The sequence below is a fragment of the Sinohyriopsis cumingii genome, chromosome 4, assembly GCF_028554795.1.
Source record: "Sinohyriopsis cumingii isolate HCF-2022 chromosome 4, ASM2855479v2, whole genome shotgun sequence".
NCBI lineage: Eukaryota > Metazoa > Mollusca > Bivalvia > Unionida > Unionidae > Sinohyriopsis > Sinohyriopsis cumingii.
The window spans coordinates 35294775-35314352 of record NC_142964.1 but is presented as its reverse complement, the minus strand read 5'-3'; the positions used below and the strand labels follow the sequence as shown (position 1 = coordinate 35314352).

At 33.9% G+C, this 19578-nt stretch overlaps 1 protein-coding gene across 1 annotated transcript in view; it reads left to right on the top strand.

Moving 5' to 3' along the window:
• LOC149800923 (death-associated protein kinase 1-like) overlaps positions 1-19578 on the top strand; it is a 275082-nt gene that overhangs the window by 104226 nt on the left and 151278 nt on the right. The window contains exons 5-8 of the mRNA XM_089954984.1: positions 3741-3816; positions 8110-8262; positions 9910-9955; positions 19033-19122. Of these exons, the coding sequence (XP_089811110.1) occupies positions 3741-3816; positions 8110-8262; positions 9910-9955; positions 19033-19122 (365 nt within the window). The remainder of the gene's footprint in view (positions 1-3740; positions 3817-8109; positions 8263-9909; positions 9956-19032; positions 19123-19578) is intronic.

Here is a 19578-nt window from a genome sequence, read left to right as displayed (position 1 = left end):
TACTTTTGTATGACTATAATGAGACAATAAGACTAGTTGATCAGTGGTCTGTGATCTTCACTTTAGCATGTACTGAGATATAATTTTTGTTGGATAAGAAAACATCAAAGGGTGTCGGACTTAATAAGGGAGAACTAATTAACGATAATATTTGAAGATATGTTCTGTGAAGGTCTTTGTCCATTGTTGATAAACACCAGTAGATATTGTAATGACAATAAGAGAGCTTAATGCATCAATCATTGTATTTTCTCACCAACAATTAATTATTAATTTGTATGAAACAAAATGGCAATACGGTATTTTTGACCTTTTTTGCAAATGTAAATCTTCTAAGTAGAAATTGTATGTCGATAATTTAATGGCTTTTTCGAAACATACAAAGTGATATGCACAGAAAAATATACATTTAAATAGTTATTATTTTGGTAAGTGGATTGTGTACGAAAATTTAAAGGGCATGAAAAAATACATGAAATACGGTAGGAATTCCATGTTGGAAATGTTGTTAGAAACTTGTGCTCCTCAGTGAGCTATTTGTCCAAGATATACTTGTATACAAGTCACTTGTGCTTGCAGATATGGGTCTGTGCAGTTTGTTTGGAGTGATCAGTAGAGCAAACAAAATAGACCCTGATCTTCTAACACATGTGATTGCAGATCTGGGTCTATGTTGCTTGCTATTGAACTCAACTTATTTGTGAGTGTGGATGATAGTTGTGAACATGTGTGATAGCAGGAATTTTTTATTTTTTTTGCAAGCCAGCAGTACTGTTAAAGGGAAGTAATCTTGTTTGTTTTGTCTGTAAAATCATATTTAGCATTTACATCAGTATCTCATAAATATAGAAATGGATTCCTTCCATCCATCTGTCCATCTATACATTGAAATGGGTTCCCTCCCTCCATCTGTCCATCATGCTTCTGTTTCCAGAGCCTAATTCTAAACTGTTCAGGGTGTTGCCATTATGCTAAGTGGTCCAGAAATGCCTTTTGTTCACAAATTCTTTAGTTTTAGTATTTTAAATGTGTTTGTCTGTCCACTTTCATTTCCCAGTTAAAACTTCAAACACACTTAGTATGCATGTCAGATCAGTGGTGTTGGTTTGTAACTTGCTGTTCAAAATGTTTGTTTCATTATTTTTAACAATTTTCTTCCATTTGTCTTTCCATCATTCCATCCATCATTAACATGTTTTTTGTAGGGTGAAATTCTAAAACTAAGATTCCCTATGAAATGTGGTCATTGTATTAGAAAAGTGGTGTAGTGCCAATTACTGTTTACAGGTCAAGAGTTTAACAACATTGGATATTTAATTATGTTTTTCTTTTCTTCCATTGTGGCCTAGTGGTTAGAGCATCCACCCTGGATGCCGGAGGTTATGGGTTCGAACCCCAGCAGAGTCATACCAAAGACTTCTAAAATTGGTACTAACAACTGCCTCACTAGGCGTGCAGCATTAAGAGGTTAGTGTTAGGACTGGTCAGCCTAGTGTCAGGATAATGTGACTGGGTGGGACATCATGCTACATGTCTGCGGCATGATCCCCAGTGCTAGACATCACTTTAAACTGCCACACTGCAGACATCATAACAATATGACTGGAAAATTGTTAAAGCTATGTTAAAAATCTAAATCACACACACACTTTTCTTCCGTCCATCCATTATTCACACTTTCATTACCAGAACAAAATTCCAAGACATCTCTATGAAACCTGATTGACACATACTAGACTAGCTGTCTATACATGGCTTTTAATATTTACAATTCGTTGGTTTTGTATTTTTCATGTTTATGTTTGAGTTGGGAAAATGGACTTTTGTTTTTCAAAAATTTATGTTTTGTATTTATGCACTTTTCTTGTGATAAAATTGTATTATGATATAATGAAATGTGATATGATGTAGTGAAGTGCAAAGGTAAGAATAAAGAAAGGCATATGTATGTCTATATGAATGAAGAAAGAAAGAAAGAAATGTAAACTAAACTGACAGGATGAAAGAGGAAGGATGGAAGAAAAGAAGGTAGGAAGGAATGAAAGAATGAACAACAAATAAGAGAAGAAAGGAAGTAAGAAAAAAGATGAAAGAAAGGAAGAAACATGAGATGAGATGAGATGAATTGTCTGTTTTGCATCTGTTTTCATTTTTCTGACACCACCCGAATGGAAATGGATAAGATTTTTGTGGGAAAATTGTGTGCTTCTTGAAGACCATTATTTTTCTGACAGCATATAATCCAATTGTCTCTTATTGAAATTGCAGTATGTTTATAGGATCCAGGCTAATCTATCTAAGCTTCCATCTTTCCCATGTTATCCTTAGGCTCCACCACCTTGCATGGACTTATTTTGTTGGATCGCTCTAACTTAACTCATGACAGTCATTAATGACCCACAGATTCTGGATTACCAGCTAGACCTTTGTGCAGGGATACAATCTGTACATACATGTTTTGTCTGTAATCCTTTACCTATCAGACCTTCTCGTTGGATCCAACTGTCTAAACCTGTACCAATCACCCATGATCTCAAATGGGTTCTGGAACTATGACCAGGACTACTCATGAAATTTACATCATACATAATATTAACTAATCAAAAATGAGAGTACACACTTACATGTACAGCATGGAAGACATTGTATTGTTTACAGTCAGAGTTAAGTCTCTATGTTATCAATGCTATCGTTAATTCAGTATGTTTGTGACAGAATGCATGTGGGTAAATATAATTAGATAAGATCCATGTCCAGAATTGTATTGTCCCTAGCGATAATCCCCATCTAAGAATTAGCCATGTGTACTGTCTATTGGCCACTATATGTGACACGATGCACATTCATTTTATTCATTGCTATGTACTTTTAATATATCTAAAACATTGCTTCATTGAAAACTAGTAGCGAATATCACTTGTCCCAATTTTAGACCAATACAAATCTTAGACACAGTTTGGATGCAGAGAAATGTGGTTTCATTGCACTGTGAGACCATACTTGGTCTATAAATTCTAATTTCTTAACGTGTTTGTCCTTCCATCCATCCACTATGCACACTTTCCGTTTCAGGACAAAATTCCAGAACTGTTTAAGATATCTTGTTGATTTGGCATACATAATAGACTAGTACTCTAAATATACCAATTTAAAATTGTTTTTTTTACAATATTTTTAATGTTTTTATCCATTTCTTTATCCATCCATCCATCATTCACACTTTTGTTTCTGGAGCTAAACTTCTGAATTGTTGAAGACTTGTCTATGGTACTTTAAACACAAATTTAACTAATGGTATGGCTATGTTTTTTGGTAGTTCCTAATTTTCAATTTCCATGCAAGTGTTGTACATTTTTTGTTTATCCATCCATCTATTGTTCATACTTTAATTTCTATAAAACCACAAATGATGCCTATCACATGCTTGTATACACTGTAAATAAAAATCTGCAGCATGTGAAATGTTTGACAAATCCTTGTGTCACCTAAGAGACATTTCAAGATGGTGTGGATGTAGATTATTCCGCCATCTTGTTTGACTCTGAATTACAATTATTTCCAACAAGTTTTACATCAGGAGTGAGTTTATATCTTCACAGCAGTGACCTTTTATACTGTAGACTAGTTTAGTTTTCTTTTTTATTATTTAATCTTTGATAAAAGTTTTGTATTTGAATCTACTTTGTTCCCATGTAGATTTTGGATGTCATTCCTCAAATAATCTGATTCTATCTTTCTAGCGCCAGAGATTGTCAACTTTGAGCCCCTGTCCTTAGCAACTGACATGTGGAGTATAGGAGTAATCACATATATCCTGTAAGTAAATCATTTTTCATTTTTTTCCCCCATCACTTAAATTTTGTTTTATTATGATATAAACTTTCAGAAGTGCAATCCATGTGAGTCATAGAGTACAGGACCTTGTAACAAGACACCTAATAATGATGTACAGCTCTCCCTCATTATAACACGATAGTCAAGGTCCATTATTTCTGACCATGTTATGTACGAAAAAGCATTATACCAAGAACTGTGATATGTATGAAATTGTGATATATTGATAATGGTATGATTTATAGAGCCACAGTATAGCGGGCAATATCAATTGTTTTAAAATAATGGTGTTTTTGAAAAGGAAATGACGATATAATACTAAGTTTCAGCTTGTTTTCTGTCAACCCTTCTTGTTACACACTGGTTTGATTTTGGTCATGGGTCCATAGCATACATACCAGACATTTTGCTTTTTGCACAAGCATTACGCTTTTATTCACTTAATCATGTCTTATGCTTACCTCTATATGAATTACACTTTGTTGGTACATAAAAAAAGAGGGGAAAAAATGAAGCAATAAAAAGTCATTTTTCAGTTTTATTATCATCTCTTTAATCCTGCTCATCATATAAATTTGAGAATATTGTAAAATAGAAGACTTCTGTATAAGAATAGCACACAAGTACATTTTTCCATCTTAGGCCTACATGTGCTTTCTTTATTTTCTTTTTATTGCATTTATACATGACACATTTCCAAGAAAACAGACTGGTTTATTCAGTTTTAAAATTTGCTTTATAGATTTGTTATTATGATGATACACACCACTCCCTTGATAACTCACACCTTGGTAATAAAGGTGGAATAAAAAAAAAGTGTTGCAAGGCATACAAATCCTACATACTTAAGAACCAGCAGCCCCAGTCTTATGTCGGTTACTTCATTTCATTTGATCAATCGAACACTGTTATAAATGTTATTGTGTATGTAAGCTAATTAAACTACCTTAAAATAACCGACTCATTCATAACTGTGATCAAAGAAAGCAAGGCAACCAAGCGAAATGAGAACTTTGTAAAATAAAGAACTTTGTTTCACAGATACGAACCATTGTGTGGCAAAACAAGTTTCAGAGAACTCCTGAATTTCACATAGAGATATCTTCTAGGATGATAAGAAGTTTCACTATTACTTGAATTGAAATCATGGCATCATCTTTTAGTAAATGAACAATACAAAAATTGAGTTTCAACATAGACGATTGTCTCACAAAATAAATGTTGCATGTTTTTGATAAAAAGTGATATTGGTTGGTAGTGTATCAACAATTAATTTGGCTCCCTGCACAATAGACTCCTTGTTTAGAAAAAAAAAAATGTATACACCACTCCAGGACCCAGACTATTTAACAAAACAAAAACTGTGATGTAATACATGACAACATTCGTGTACCATGTGGGTTGTTGAAACCAGGTGGAATCATGTTATCAATCTTTCAGATGTTGGACATTTTGAAAATAAATGAATTTATACAGTATAACAAACAACTTCATCAGAAAAGGTGTTTTATTGACAGTTATTCTCGACACAATTATAAAACGAGAATTCAGTCATTAAACAGCCCAGTTCCCTCTCCCTCAACCCCACAGTTCTCTGGATGTCTAACAGATTTGTTGGAGGTCTCTATGTGCTGAGTTATCGAGAGAGAGGTGCATTTTGATAGGGGACCAGTCAATATTTTTTAAGAAAATGGCACCAGATGTTAAGCAAAATAGGCTTTACCAATGTGATTCATGGATGTTATATGACTGAAAAAATGTTAGAGGGATCTTTTTAAATTTCTAAACATGTCAGATCAGAAGAAGAACAAATTAATCACACTTCACAAATTTGAAAAGCAGAATATGATTGTGGTGTAATGCAGCACTCTGATTGAGAACGTTGTTATTGTCATTGTAGACTTGATTCTATGGTCATTCTGCAGAAGTTAGACATGTGGATTAGTTAAATTGTTATATATAAATAATTTGTCAGCATGGTTTGTGTTTTTATTATGCAGGTGCTAATCCACACAGATTTTGCCCATTTGTGTCAAGCATTTTAACCAGTAGTACATAGAGTTAGTTGAAAAAATCAATGTACATTTATCATAAAGTGTCCTGTAATTATGGCATGTAATATATAGACACCACTTTTTTATGCTCAGATTATGCTTTTTACCACTTACATTTGCAATAATTATGCTCATGCCTCTCTTGGGGTTGGCATGTATGTCATAGTAGCACTGAGTTATTCCAGAATCACATTATAACAAGACACATTATAAGGGTATAGAGCTGTACAATGAACCCCTCAAACTGAAATTCCTTGGTCCCCTTTTATTAGCATTGTTCAAATGATGCTTATTTGCATCACTTTGTTTTCATATTCATTTTTCTAGAATTCCATTTTCTTTAGAATATCTGAAATAATAAATGCTCCTATGACCAATATTTCCTCTAGTTTCCTCAATTATGTTTTTTCACAGATTCGTACTCATTGATCAGACTAATCGTATCCAGTATGGATAGTCCTATTCTATGACTCTCAGCTGGTCATTCTGGTCATTTTGACAGTCATGGCTACTTAAATACATCTTTGAAATAGTTTTTCTTCGTTGAAATTCATTTGAACCATGTATTGTTTTTCATGTGTGTGTCTCATAGATAAACCTACTTCAGTATTTGTTAAACATAAGTAATCTGCTCAACATATGTCAGGATTTTTGCAGCTAAAGAACATTTCCAAGTTTGAAGTCAGTTTTAATTTTATGGGGCTTTTGTGTGTGTAAAAATTGAAACTTAGGATTGAAATTTATTTCGGTATTCAGAAGTTAAAATTTATAATTAGGAGAAAAATTTAGACTAAAAATTTGTCGATCTTGAGGGGAGTTTGGTGTAATGAGGTTTCAGTTTTGAGGGATTTGACTACCTCAGTAAAGTGGAATTTATGATCATACTAGCTATAAAAAGGACCTTGTTATTGTGCAGGGTCTTATTGTGAGTGAATACTATATTTCAGTGAATGCAACAGTATGCCAGCCTGAAGATCATTATTCCAAATGATTTTGTTTGGTTTTTATTGGTGTTTTATGGCACAGTAAAACATGAAGTTAATTTAGTGCTTATGAAATTAGAGTACAGAGCAGGTATTTTCAAAAAGGAGAAGTTGTTAAAGGTTGGAGACTCACAGCTATAAGCACTCTTTTCATGATTTGTCAAATAATAACTTGCTGAGCTGTTTTTGTTCTACTAGTTAAAAATAATATTGATTAAATAACAGTAATTGAAAGACTTCCTATGATATCCTGTTGGTTGTAAATCATTATGTTCCAACTTATAATGTGACTGCCACAATGGCCATCTTGATTTTTTTTATATTTCTGTAATATGTCTCTTAGATGGCTGGTCATATTGACATTGTGTGTTCACCTAAAGATTTCTTATTATATCTAGTTGATATCAAATAGAAATGAGGTCAGTTTGTTATTGAATATGGCCACCACGACATCCATCTTCAAAATCTTGTTATTATTACTGATACTTCTCCAAAACAGAAAGTCATATCAGCATAGGGTTTCCACCAGAAGACATCATATGATGCTTTGTTTGGTCCTGTATGAAAATGGGGCCAAACTAACATTCAATATGTCCACCACAGCAGCTGATTTGAAAATCATGCCGATGATTTCAACACTCTGCAGTTAAAAGGAAGAAAAATAATCCTTGAATTCCTGGAAATTCTTTTCAGGTAGTAGAACATCATTCACTTCAAGGGACTCTTGTTTTAGGTCAATAATTCATTGAATAAATGCTTAATTATGTATTTCAGATTTTTTTTATAACTTAAGAAACTGATCCCCCTATGTTATATATTTCCTCCAAAGATGTTACTTTATTGGTCATCAGTGACTAAACACTGAAGTTCAGCAGAGAACTGAACAAACCTTGAATATGTAAGTTGCCAAGATTGTTATTTCAGCTGAAATATATTGCCATCTGAAAATTTGTATTGCCTGTGGAGATTTTGGCAATTATTAACATAGACATGCAAGTTGATAATGCTTTCTTACATGTATTTGATTAATAGACATGTACAGAGAAACATATTCAGGTAATCAAGTCATGAAAACAAAAAAAAAGGTTTTCCCCAGAGACATACAGAAGTTCAGATTTACGGGACCTAGGACTAAAACTTGTAGGAAAAGCACAATACCATGTGAAAGATACAACACAACATTGTTATTATTATTATTATTATTATTATTAATATTATTATTATTATTATACAAACAGGTTGAGTGGAGCATCTCCCTTTCTGGGTGAGAATCAGCAAGATACATTTCGAGCCATTACAAGTTGTGAATACAAATTTGATGAAGAGTATTTCAATGGAACAAGTGAACTTGCAAAGGACTTTATCAGCAAGCTTCTTGTCAGAAACAAAAGGTTTGATATAGATCAGACTGAAAATTTGATACATATTTCGATTATCATATAGATGCTGCTGTTGTTATTGGTCACCACAATAGTACGATCTTTTGTTGCTATTAGCCATCTTAAGGATATTTTAATCTTCCATTATTTGTGACCAAGTTTGCATATGGTATATCAGTTAACATACATTGTATTACACGTCATCTGGTGTAGGTCAATAATTGCAATTTTCAACTTCTAAATTATTACCAGACCAATTTTAACCAAACTTAACAGTGTCCTGGCATAAAAGTTTTTAAAGTTGAACAAATGCTGCTGCTCTGCCATCAAATATGGCTGCCATTTTTATAAATAGCAAACCTTTAAATAACTCTGGCATAAATACCTCCAAGTTTTTACCAGTGATGTCAATCTGCCATGACATTAGGCCACCATTACTAAAATAGAAAACCCTTTAAATGACTTCTCATGCAAAAACACAATAAAATTTAACCAAAGCTTGACAGAAGTCATATGGGCATGAAAGCCTTTTAATTTTAGTCTGTTGAATGACAGCTTGGCAGACAAAGCACATCTGTTATGTATATGTGTAACTGTTGCTCAAATTTGGATGCATGCCAAAATGTTTTCATTTGTGATCCCTTAATTGTTACCAGTATATCATGCACAGTGAGCTTGAAACAGATAGGGTAAATTTATTAACAAGAACATAGCAACAGTGGTTGATGATAAATTAATATCAATGGAAATAAATTAAATCACTGTGTTTATTTTCAATAAAATGAGAAATTAAGCCAGTGTACAGCATAAAAACAAACATTTTGACAGCAGTCTATTTTTTAATTGAAAGTTATTCCTCTTTCATAAGTAAATTGTGCAAGGGAAGTAAATCTTGTTGGAATAAATATATGAGGAGTTTCTTATAAAATACAACAGGAGCCATAATAATCTCCTTTTGTCTCAGGAATTATGTTTGTGGTCTGTTTAAATCTTGTACAAGTGATGACAATCTGCTATCACATCTGGCCACCATTACTAAAAATAGAAACAAAAGATTTATATTATTTTTTTCTCTTACAAGTTTGTATAAATGATGCCAATCTGCCATCAAGTGTGACTGCTGTTACTAAAATTAGAAGACCCAGTAATAACTTTAACAACTTATAAATAATTTTAAACAGAATTTGACAGAAAGGGTTCTGGCTTGAATACAGATGATGCCATTTGACATTATACAGGTATACCCATTTTAACATCTTGGATGCATGCATCAAAAGTATGATATATAGCGAAAATAGCTATAGTGAAGCAATTGTTCCCATAGTAATTAATGTATGGTAGAGGGTTACATATATGTAGGCAAAAAAATAGGTCAGCAAGGTATAACAGAAACCACTCCTAAGTTTTATGTATTTAACTGTAATTGGAAACATACAGTACATACAGCTAAAAACATGTTTATAACAATTTTAAAGCAATTGAATAGTATGAAAAGATTTTTAAGGTATTTAATTGACTTATCATCCAGTACTGTTTGTAAAAATATACCTCAGACATCGAAATGTGATCTGAATTAATGAATTTCCACAAATACATGTATTTTGTTTTATGTAAATAATATATATAGATGAAGTGTATTTTAAAAAATTCTCTTTTCAGAAAAAGAGCAACAGTGGAAGAATGTTTGAAACACCCATGGATCAAGGTACTTGTTTATTGTCCCATTTAACCTGTAGTTTCAAATGTGTTAAACACCCATGGATCAAGGTACTTGTTTATCATACCATTTAACCTGTAGTTTCAAAAGCGTTACTTATCAACAATGGACTAGTGCTCAGAACTTGAAAATGAGATATTCCTGTACTCTTACTTCTGAGGATCTCTATTTCTTTTTTATGGTTATTTTTCAAAGTCCATTACCTTAAATCTGAAATGTGTAATCTGCATTGTTCACAGAAAATGGTGTTACGGTACTGTCAGGATAGTGTGCATGTGTGTGTGACTTGGATTTTTAACATAGCTTTAACAATTTTTCAGTCATATCGCTACGTTGTCTGTGGTGTGGCAGTTTTTAGTGATATTTAGCACTGGGTCATCATGCCGCAGACATGTAGCATGATGTCCCACCCAGTCACATTATCCTGACACCAGGCCGACCAGTCCTAACACTAACCTCTTAATGCTGAGCACCAAGCAAGGCACCTGTTAGTACCATTTTTATAAGTCTTTGGTTTGACTTGGCCGGGGATCAAACCCACGACCTCCCGCATCCGAGGAGGATGCTCTAACCACTAGGCCACCGGAGCAGTTATACTGTCAGGAAAGAGGGGCCAACCTAATAATTTGGCTAGGTCACATGAGAATAAACAGTATGAAATAAAATGTAAATATGATTCTACATCAGAATGAATGAACTGTAGGATAATGTAGGATAATGAGGGGCTATATAATATGGGTTAAATTATATTGCACAAGGCTTATTTTAACAACAATTATATCTGCTGAAATATTATCATAAAGTATAGCACACATCTTGTGGGTGTGTGGCCATGTGTTTGTGTGTTTTGGAGGAAAAGGTTATTTTATAGGTATGGATGGAAAATCATAGCTGCCAAGTGTCCAGCTTTTTATGTATTTGTCCCATATTTTCGACTTGAATATAGATGTATGTTTTTCTTGTTAAAAATCCATTTCTTTTATTTAAAAAAAATATTAGATTCAAAATTTTCCTTGCAGTTTTCTGTTTAGATTGAGCACCTGGTTCCATTCAGAGTGTTAATGCATCACATGTATATAGGGATATAGAGTTCTAAAGTATGATTGGTTCATTCAAAATCAAGGCTACCTTTCCAGTCCTTATCCACAATATTTGATTGTGAAAAGCCATTGCCATCACAGGGGCTCACTACCAAGAAAATTAAAGAGTATCCATCAGTGAATAGAGGGCTGGGGGGGGGGTACATTGTTACAGGTTGGACCCCCTCCTCCCCCAAGCTCTCTATTCATTGATGAATACTCTTAAATTTCTTGATAATTAGCCCCTGTGGTTGCTACTAACACTTTATCTGATCTTTGTAATATTCAACTTCTAGTTACAGGGGCTTGTATTGCTGGATACAATGTAACTATCTGTTGCACATCTACTATATAATACAACGCAGGACACCTCTCTCAATTCTTGTACAACCTATTTAAGAATCCTCACTGATATTTCAAGCTACATTTTGTGTAGCATAGTAGATTTGGTACTGATGTTTAGCTCAGACATTTGACTTTGTATGTTTATCCAAAGTTTGGCTTACTATCACATCATTAAGGAATGCCAGACCATTTTCCCATGCTGTCGCTCAACATAGCCATGATTGCACCAGCTTAATATGCAAGTGCATCTCCTGAATGTTATATTGTCCTCTCATTGGCCAAAGAAAAATGACGTACTGCATCTGTTTATAATTTATTTACATCAAAATGGATGAACTGTAGGATAATGATGGCCTACATAACATGGGTTCAATCATATTGCACAATACTTTTATTTGCAATTGTTTTATTTTACCAATATATAACCACAAAGTGTATGTGTGTGTGTGTGTGTGTGTGTGTGTAATGCAAGAGCTGGCCAAAATTTAACACTGTTATATATATATATATATATATATATATATATATATATATATATATATATATATATATATATATATATATATATATATAATATTTTGAACCCTCAGACAGGGTAGCACCAAAAATATCTGCAGTCAGTACATGTGTCCAGTAAAGTGAAACAGTTTGTCATGGCATACATCTGTCTTTAGTTCTATAAATTATTACATAGTCACTGTTTTTCCTAGTCAGTTTTATGATTGCAGTGCTCCCTGCCCTTCCAAGGTGGTGCTTTGCTCATGGAAGTTGTACAGTGCCCTCCATGGAATGTGCAATGCCTGTCTTTGGGTTATGTTCTAAATCTATAGGGGTTCAAAGCATTGCATATAGTAACATTGATGGGCATCAACTTTGTGTGACTCACAGACCAGGTTTTTACTTGCAGTGCAAATGTTATCTTTAATGCAACATTGGAGTGCATAAAAATGCCTCTTCAGAAGAGACCTTTCTGCATTTAGTACAGTCTGACAAGCACACAGCACCCTTCCCTCACTAGTGCATCTGGAACAACAGTGATGGTACTTGGAAGTCATTGGTAGAAGGATAATGTGTTGGTTTTGATGCCTGAAATGTGTTACTTGATCTTATTATTTTTTTCAGGAACATTTTGACAAATCTACTTCGTTTTACTTTGCAGGGGCCAAATCCAGATTTCCTGGTAGTTACTGAGTTGTTATAGTTGGCCTGGTACTTCATTAGCTTTAGTTTAGTGGGTAAAAAATGGTTCAATAAATGATATATCCTTCCCCCATTCCCATCATGCCTGACATTTGTTTTTCTTCTGTTTTTTTTAAACTTGTTTTCTATTTCTCTCTTTAACAAGACTTATTAAATCTGTTTGCTGCAAATATTAACACATTCAATTTTATAACAAAAGCAGTAAAGCTTGTTTTGTGTTTGGGAAAAAAAGTTAGATCTCTTTATGGAAAAGAATATTTCAAGCATGGTCTGTTGAACTTTAACCACTTAAAGTTGCCAAAAGTTTCTTATTACACTTGAAAGCATGCTGATAAATCTCAAAGAAATATATAAAAGTGTGTAGTCCTGCTTGTACAATGTTTGTCTGAAGTGCCTAATATCAGTAACAGCTATCGGTGAACCTTATTACCATTTTGTTTTATGGCAAAGATCTTATGAAACCATGTGAGAGTCTGGATAGATTCTGGATGAATGGCAGAGATCTCATGGAACCATGTGACTGTCTGGATGAATGGCAAAGATCTCGTGGAACCATGTGACTGTCTGGATGAATGGCAAAGATCTCATGGAACTATGTGAGAGTTTGGATGAATGACAGAGATCTCATGGAACCATGTGACTGTCTGGATGAATGGCAAAGATCTCATAGAACTATGTGAGAGTTTGGATGAATGACAGAGATCTCATGGAACCATGTGAGAGGCTGGATGAATGGCAAAGATCTCATGGAACTATGTGAGATTCTGGATGAATTTGACCTAGAACTTTGAGATTGAGATCAAGGTTTTGCTCTCAGCTTGGCAAAAAGTGATGCTACAAAAGTAAAGTCCTTCTTGATTACCAGACATGAAGACTCAAGCTCAAGTTCAGGCTTTACAATTTTATGATTGAGTTAGAATTTGAGCTTGAGATTTGTATTCAGCCAATTGCAAGAAATTCTTCTTTTGCAAGATCATTTTTGAATTTGATATTGAGTGTCAAGCTCAAACTCAGGCTCAGACCATTTTTGATTTCCTGGCCAGCCATTTGTTGAATAGCAGATCTGGCCCATTGGAACCTCTCGACTTGAGTGCACAATCAGTCGCAAATTTGGATAGCTAACAGTAAAAAAAAAGATAATTAAAATAAAAAGGTTTCAAGTTACATTTAGATATATATGTCTGTTAAATATTTATAGTTTATTTTGTAACAATTTTACATAAAATATTTATGATAAAGTAAATTTGAGTTTGAGTAAGCGGTCAATATATGAGTTTTGTGAATATTGGGCATGGTCCCTCTGTCATAAAACTTTATTCGGCATTTGAGTAATAAATGTTACTCCAGATTTTAAAATTGTACTGAAAGCATATAAATATAACTTTGATTGAGATTTGGAGTTGAGTAAATTTTATGATGGAGGGGCTGTGCCTGGAAATCTTAAAATATCTGAGTTTGAACTTGAGATTTTTTTATCAGTCATTCACAAAGGGCTTTGCTTATGTATTGTCATTTTTGATTGGTTCAGAGTGGCCCCTTCATTATAAACTTTGAGTATTTCAGGTATTAAATGTTACTCCGTATTTATAAATCTTACTCACAATCAAGCAGTGCAGCATTTTGATTGGTCATACTATTTTCAGGTAATGTTTGGAATACAGTAAAGTTTTATGATGCAGATACCCTGGATCGACACTGTTTATTGTTAAGTCAACGTTATACTGGCTTTACTTTGATATGCAGTAACAGAGATCTGATGAACACCAGTATGAGGTCCTGTTTTAATGACTGTCCAACTCACCAAACAGATTTCATGTTTCACAATTTTTGCAAGTGAAAATGCCATTAGGAACATATCAGTTCAAATGATAACTCTCCACAACACGAAATGCAGTGCTTTATCTGATGGGTTACAAAAAATAATTGGATAGGGAATTGATACCTGTCAGATCTGCTTAAGTAGCTCCCAGTTTTAATCATATTGCTTAGATATGTCTGACCTCTGCTGTTATAAAATGTCTCTACTTTTGAATGTTTACTCATCTCGCAATTTGGAGGGATTATTTTTGTCAATTACAGTATAAAACTACATTTTTTTCTTAAACTTTGATGTAATTTTTAGAATTTTCTGATAGATTATCACATTGTTTATAAATGTAAATATACATAAAATTTCATGAAGGGATACATGTATGTTGAGAACATTATTTATTTGAGGACTTTTATGAAGTGTTGGTACTTGTTTAATTTATCATTCGTAAAATCTTTGCTATACGGGTGCAATTGACCTTTTCGTGCACAAGTGACTGCATTTCACAGTGTGAGAAATAACTGCAGCTTTGTGTTGGCTGGCTTGTTTGTTTTGTACAGCTAATATTTTTTTCTTCTGTTTAGTGAAGTTATGGATGTACCCCGAAATAGTTTATATGAGTTGGGTTTTTTTCTCACTTTGGTGGATATAGAAGTCTTAAATTCTCCACTCACATCATCTGTCATTTCAAACAGTGATAGTGGTGTACCAATATAAGTGTAATGTACTTACAAGGAGTAGGTGTCACTCTTATGAATAATAGATACTTGCCATAGTGTCAACATTATAACCTTATGTGATTGGCCCTTTTGCAAGCTAGCGATGGACCAGTCTTCTTGGAGCACACTTTGACCATGTGGAGTGTGTAGCATAATATAAATGGGGCCCCGAGTGGCTGAGTGGTCTAAAGCGCTTTCCATGACGGATCACTGCCATCTCATCTCTGTCTGCATGGGTTCGAGTCTAGGATTCGGCCAATGTGGGTATGTGAGAAAGCTTGCCAGTAGCTTCTTGTGGGTTGTTGGTTCTTCCTGGGGTTTTCCCAGGTTCTTCCTCCACCATTAATACCGGCCGCCATACGTAGCCTATTGTGTGCTGAAAAATGGCGTTAAACCCCACAACAACAACAACATAATATAAATAATACAATGGTTATTCATATACAGTGAAACCTGTCTTGAAGACCACTGCTATGTGAGACCACCTGTCTTGAGAGTCCATATTCTCTATGAACAAATTTAATGATTATATAGCATTGTGACCTGTTATGAGAGACCACATGTCGAGAGACCATAATTTTTTTAGCAGAAATGGTGGTCTTTCAAAACAGGTTCTACTGTATTATCTGCATCTAGTACCATATCTACTTGCTTATATGTTGAGTCCAGTTGCAAACAGCACAGAACAGACCGAGATCTTCCATCACATAAAGTGTCAGCATAACTGGGTCTGTGAGTTTGTTGGGAGTAATGAGTAAAACAAACAGTATAGAGCCTGATCTGCCAGTGCATGATGTGATGGAAGATCAGGGTCTATATTTTGTTTGCAGTTGGACTTGGGAGTATATACAACATATAAATGTAACCTACAACCTGTTTGACAGATCCAACCCATGACCTGACTTTATCTGCATATTACATCAAAGACTGTTGCCTTAAAAATCACTTATCCAATCTGCACCCTGGAGGATGTTGCACTTGCCTGATACACTGTGTTGGGATAGTTAAAAGAGAACACATCAAATCAGGATTAATTTAGGAACCTGCGACATGGATTTTTGTTGTTAAGATTTATTTCAAAAGAGCATCCTGTTCAAACTTCTATCAGTCCATGAGTTCAATTTTGGAACTGACATCTTTTGATGACATATATTGGCAGGAACATAACAGATGTATCACAAGGAGACAATGACTGGATATGACAAATTTTTGTCCAAAAGTAACCGCTTCAGTGGCCTATTGGTTAGAGTGTATGCCTCAGATGTGTGAGGTCGTGGGTTCGATCCCCGGCTGAGTCATACCAAAGACTTACAAAAATGGTACTAACGGCTGCCTCACTTGGTGCTCAGCATTAAGAGGTTAGTGTTAGGACTGGTTGGCCTGGTGTCAGGATAATGTGACTGGGTGGGACATCATGCTACATGTCTGCGGCACGATGCCCCAGTGCTAGACATCACTATAAACTGCCACATTGCAGACATCTTAGTGATATGACTGAAAAATTGTTAACGCTACGTTAAAAATCCAAATCACATCACATCACATGTCCAAAAGTAAACTGTTTACTTATGTCAGCTGGACCTTTTCCAATTTTTCTTTGATATATAAGTTAGGAAAACACAGATTGTCAAATCATTTTTGTTTCATGCAGCGAGTTGTATGTTAATCTAACCCATTACTTTCTCTGTCATGTCATAACACAAGCTGTAATTACAAGACATTAGTAAAGCAGTATTACTACTAGAATTGTATGGGCTTTGGACTCCTGGATCCCCACATTTGGAACAAAGAAAAATATTGTGGGAGATTTTAAATTGTAAACTTTTGATGTTAATTTATTTTAAAAGTTCAGAAAGGTACATGTAATGTTTGCAGCAGTCAAACCTTTAGAAAGTTCACTCTTTATGTTTAATCAACTTTTTATTTCACACAAGTTTGGATTGGAATTGGTAATCTTTGTGACAGTGGCAATTTTAAATGTCAGATTTGGGACTGGATCTGTGTTTTGAACTAGAATTGGACCTGTAAGATGTTTCCTTGAAGAAAAATACTTTGGTTGTTTTGTTTATTGACATTACAAAGTTATGAAAGTCTCAAAGTCATCTGCATTGTAGGAGCATCTTCCTTAGTGGGTGCTTATATTTTTTATCAAGCACACAAGTAGCTTGCATGTAGTCATGCACTGTAGATATTCACTCCATTATTTACTGATAGACTGGTGCTTTGCTGTTACAGCTTTACCAGTAAATTTTAAGTACCAGTTCTTGATCACTTACCACAGTCGCTCTAGGCAGTAAGGACACTGGTAAACTATGTCCTGATATTTTTAGTAACAAGTAAGGTTATAGTTTTGTTTTTAAATCAGTTGATTACGATACTTTCTAACAAGGCCATCATGGTAAATATGCCATACTTACATCACTCATATTCATCATCATGGATGTAGACATTGGCAAGTGATGTAGTTAATGGAAGTCGGTAATGTACAAGTTACTGAATTATATTACATGTATTCATGTAATGGGCTTGAACTAAGCGGATTGTGCAATTTTCCACCAAACTAAAATAAATAAAATTGTATGCCGACTGCAACGGTCATGATTCGGGGAAGTAAATTTATATTTTTGCTTCTAGCATATGGGGCATAGTCACAATGCAAATTTGTGTTCAGTGAGTGATGTTTGCAAAATTAATCTCAGCTTGATGATATTATTTCAAGTAAAATAGAAACCTCCAGCAATTAAAAAATAAAATTGTATTGATAGTATGGACATTTTGGTGTGAATATATTCCTCATTGGGGGATAAATTAATGGTACATGAAATTAGTTATTTCATTAGTGATGTTTTGAAAAGAATTATGAATACATAATAACACCATTAATTACGAAAGTCATTTACACATTGTTGATATCATACAGATGTTAATCACTCTTGGTCAAGCCAACTGACACTGTTTTCCTGGCCAATAGTTGGTTACATGACTATTTTGTAAGCATTCTCATATTTTTTATTACTGTAACTGTAATACCTTTAGAGGTCTCAGTAAATTGCCAAACAACTTACACTAAATCTATAAGTTTGTGTGTATTAAATAAGCTGTTCACAAGACTGGTAGCCTAGAGAGAGTTTTGTATGGGAATGAATGAAAAATTTCATTGTCACTAAAGTACCTCTTCCAACTCAAATATAAATGTATTAATGCTGAGGTATGTCTTTTTTCATTGATTTGTAAATGACAAAAATATCAAAATATTTTGTATAGTCAAACTGCTTACCTCTATATTCACTACAAGTGGATGTGTGTGTAGTTATATTCCCTTAGAAACACTTGCGTAAATTTTAGGATGGTGGTCATCTCTTGCATGCCAAAGGGTCAGTTCATTATTTAACTCAAGACATAACAAATAAAATAGCATAGCTAAATTGATAACATTCTTACAGATAGAATAGATGATTTTCAGGCAAATGTTTGTTATATATCTCAAATTCTTTTATTTCAAAGCTAACTTTTGCAAATCTGGGATAACCAAATGCAAGTTTTGACTAGAATATTGTGCTTACTCTTGCAGCTAGAAATGACATGAAAGAAAAAAACTTTATAACTTAAATATTTTATTTTAGGATTGTTTAATAAATATTTCATATTTTTGTACAACTTGTTTTCCCTGATAAGGTCTCATTAATTGACTTTAAAAAGTATTTTCACTTCATGCTTTCTCCTAATCAGACTCATTTTGTCAAGATGAAACAAAAAAAAGCTTTTCTTTCTAGTCCTTCTTGAAAAATTATTGTACAGGTGATCACAAAGCAAAGCTAGATTAGATTAGGAATTTCACAATTTATGTTATGAATTGAGTTGATATTTCTGTAGAATCATTCTTTAAATTATTTTATTTCTATCTCATTACAGCCTGTTGAAGAGAAACAAAAACTTCTTAGAAGAAATTCTAGTGTCAATGTAAAACACCTGAAGGCCTTTTTAGCTCGACAGAGATGGAAGGTAAGTTTAAGTCTGGTCTTTTATTATTTTTTTAAAAATCAATAAGTGTTGATATTAAATGGAGGAATTAGGATGTGATAAGGGTCTAAATAAATAATGTTTCTTTTGAAAGTCTAGATAAATAATATTTCTTTTGAAAGTATAACTAAAATATTGTAACAGCCGATGCCAGTTCTTTGAGAAAGTTATTGCATAATTACAGCGGTATCAAATGTTTTATGTGTAATTAATGTATTGTAGTTCAACCCTAACATACCAATGGACTGATGACCAATATGAGTGCTGGCAAAGGTATGAAGCATTTCACAATTTACATTCGCATTCTGGCATCTTATTGGACTTCCATACATAACATGTTTCACCTGGCATCTTATTGGACTTCCATACATAACATGCATCACCTGGCATCTTATTGGACTTCCATACATAACATGCATCACCTGGCATCTTATTGGA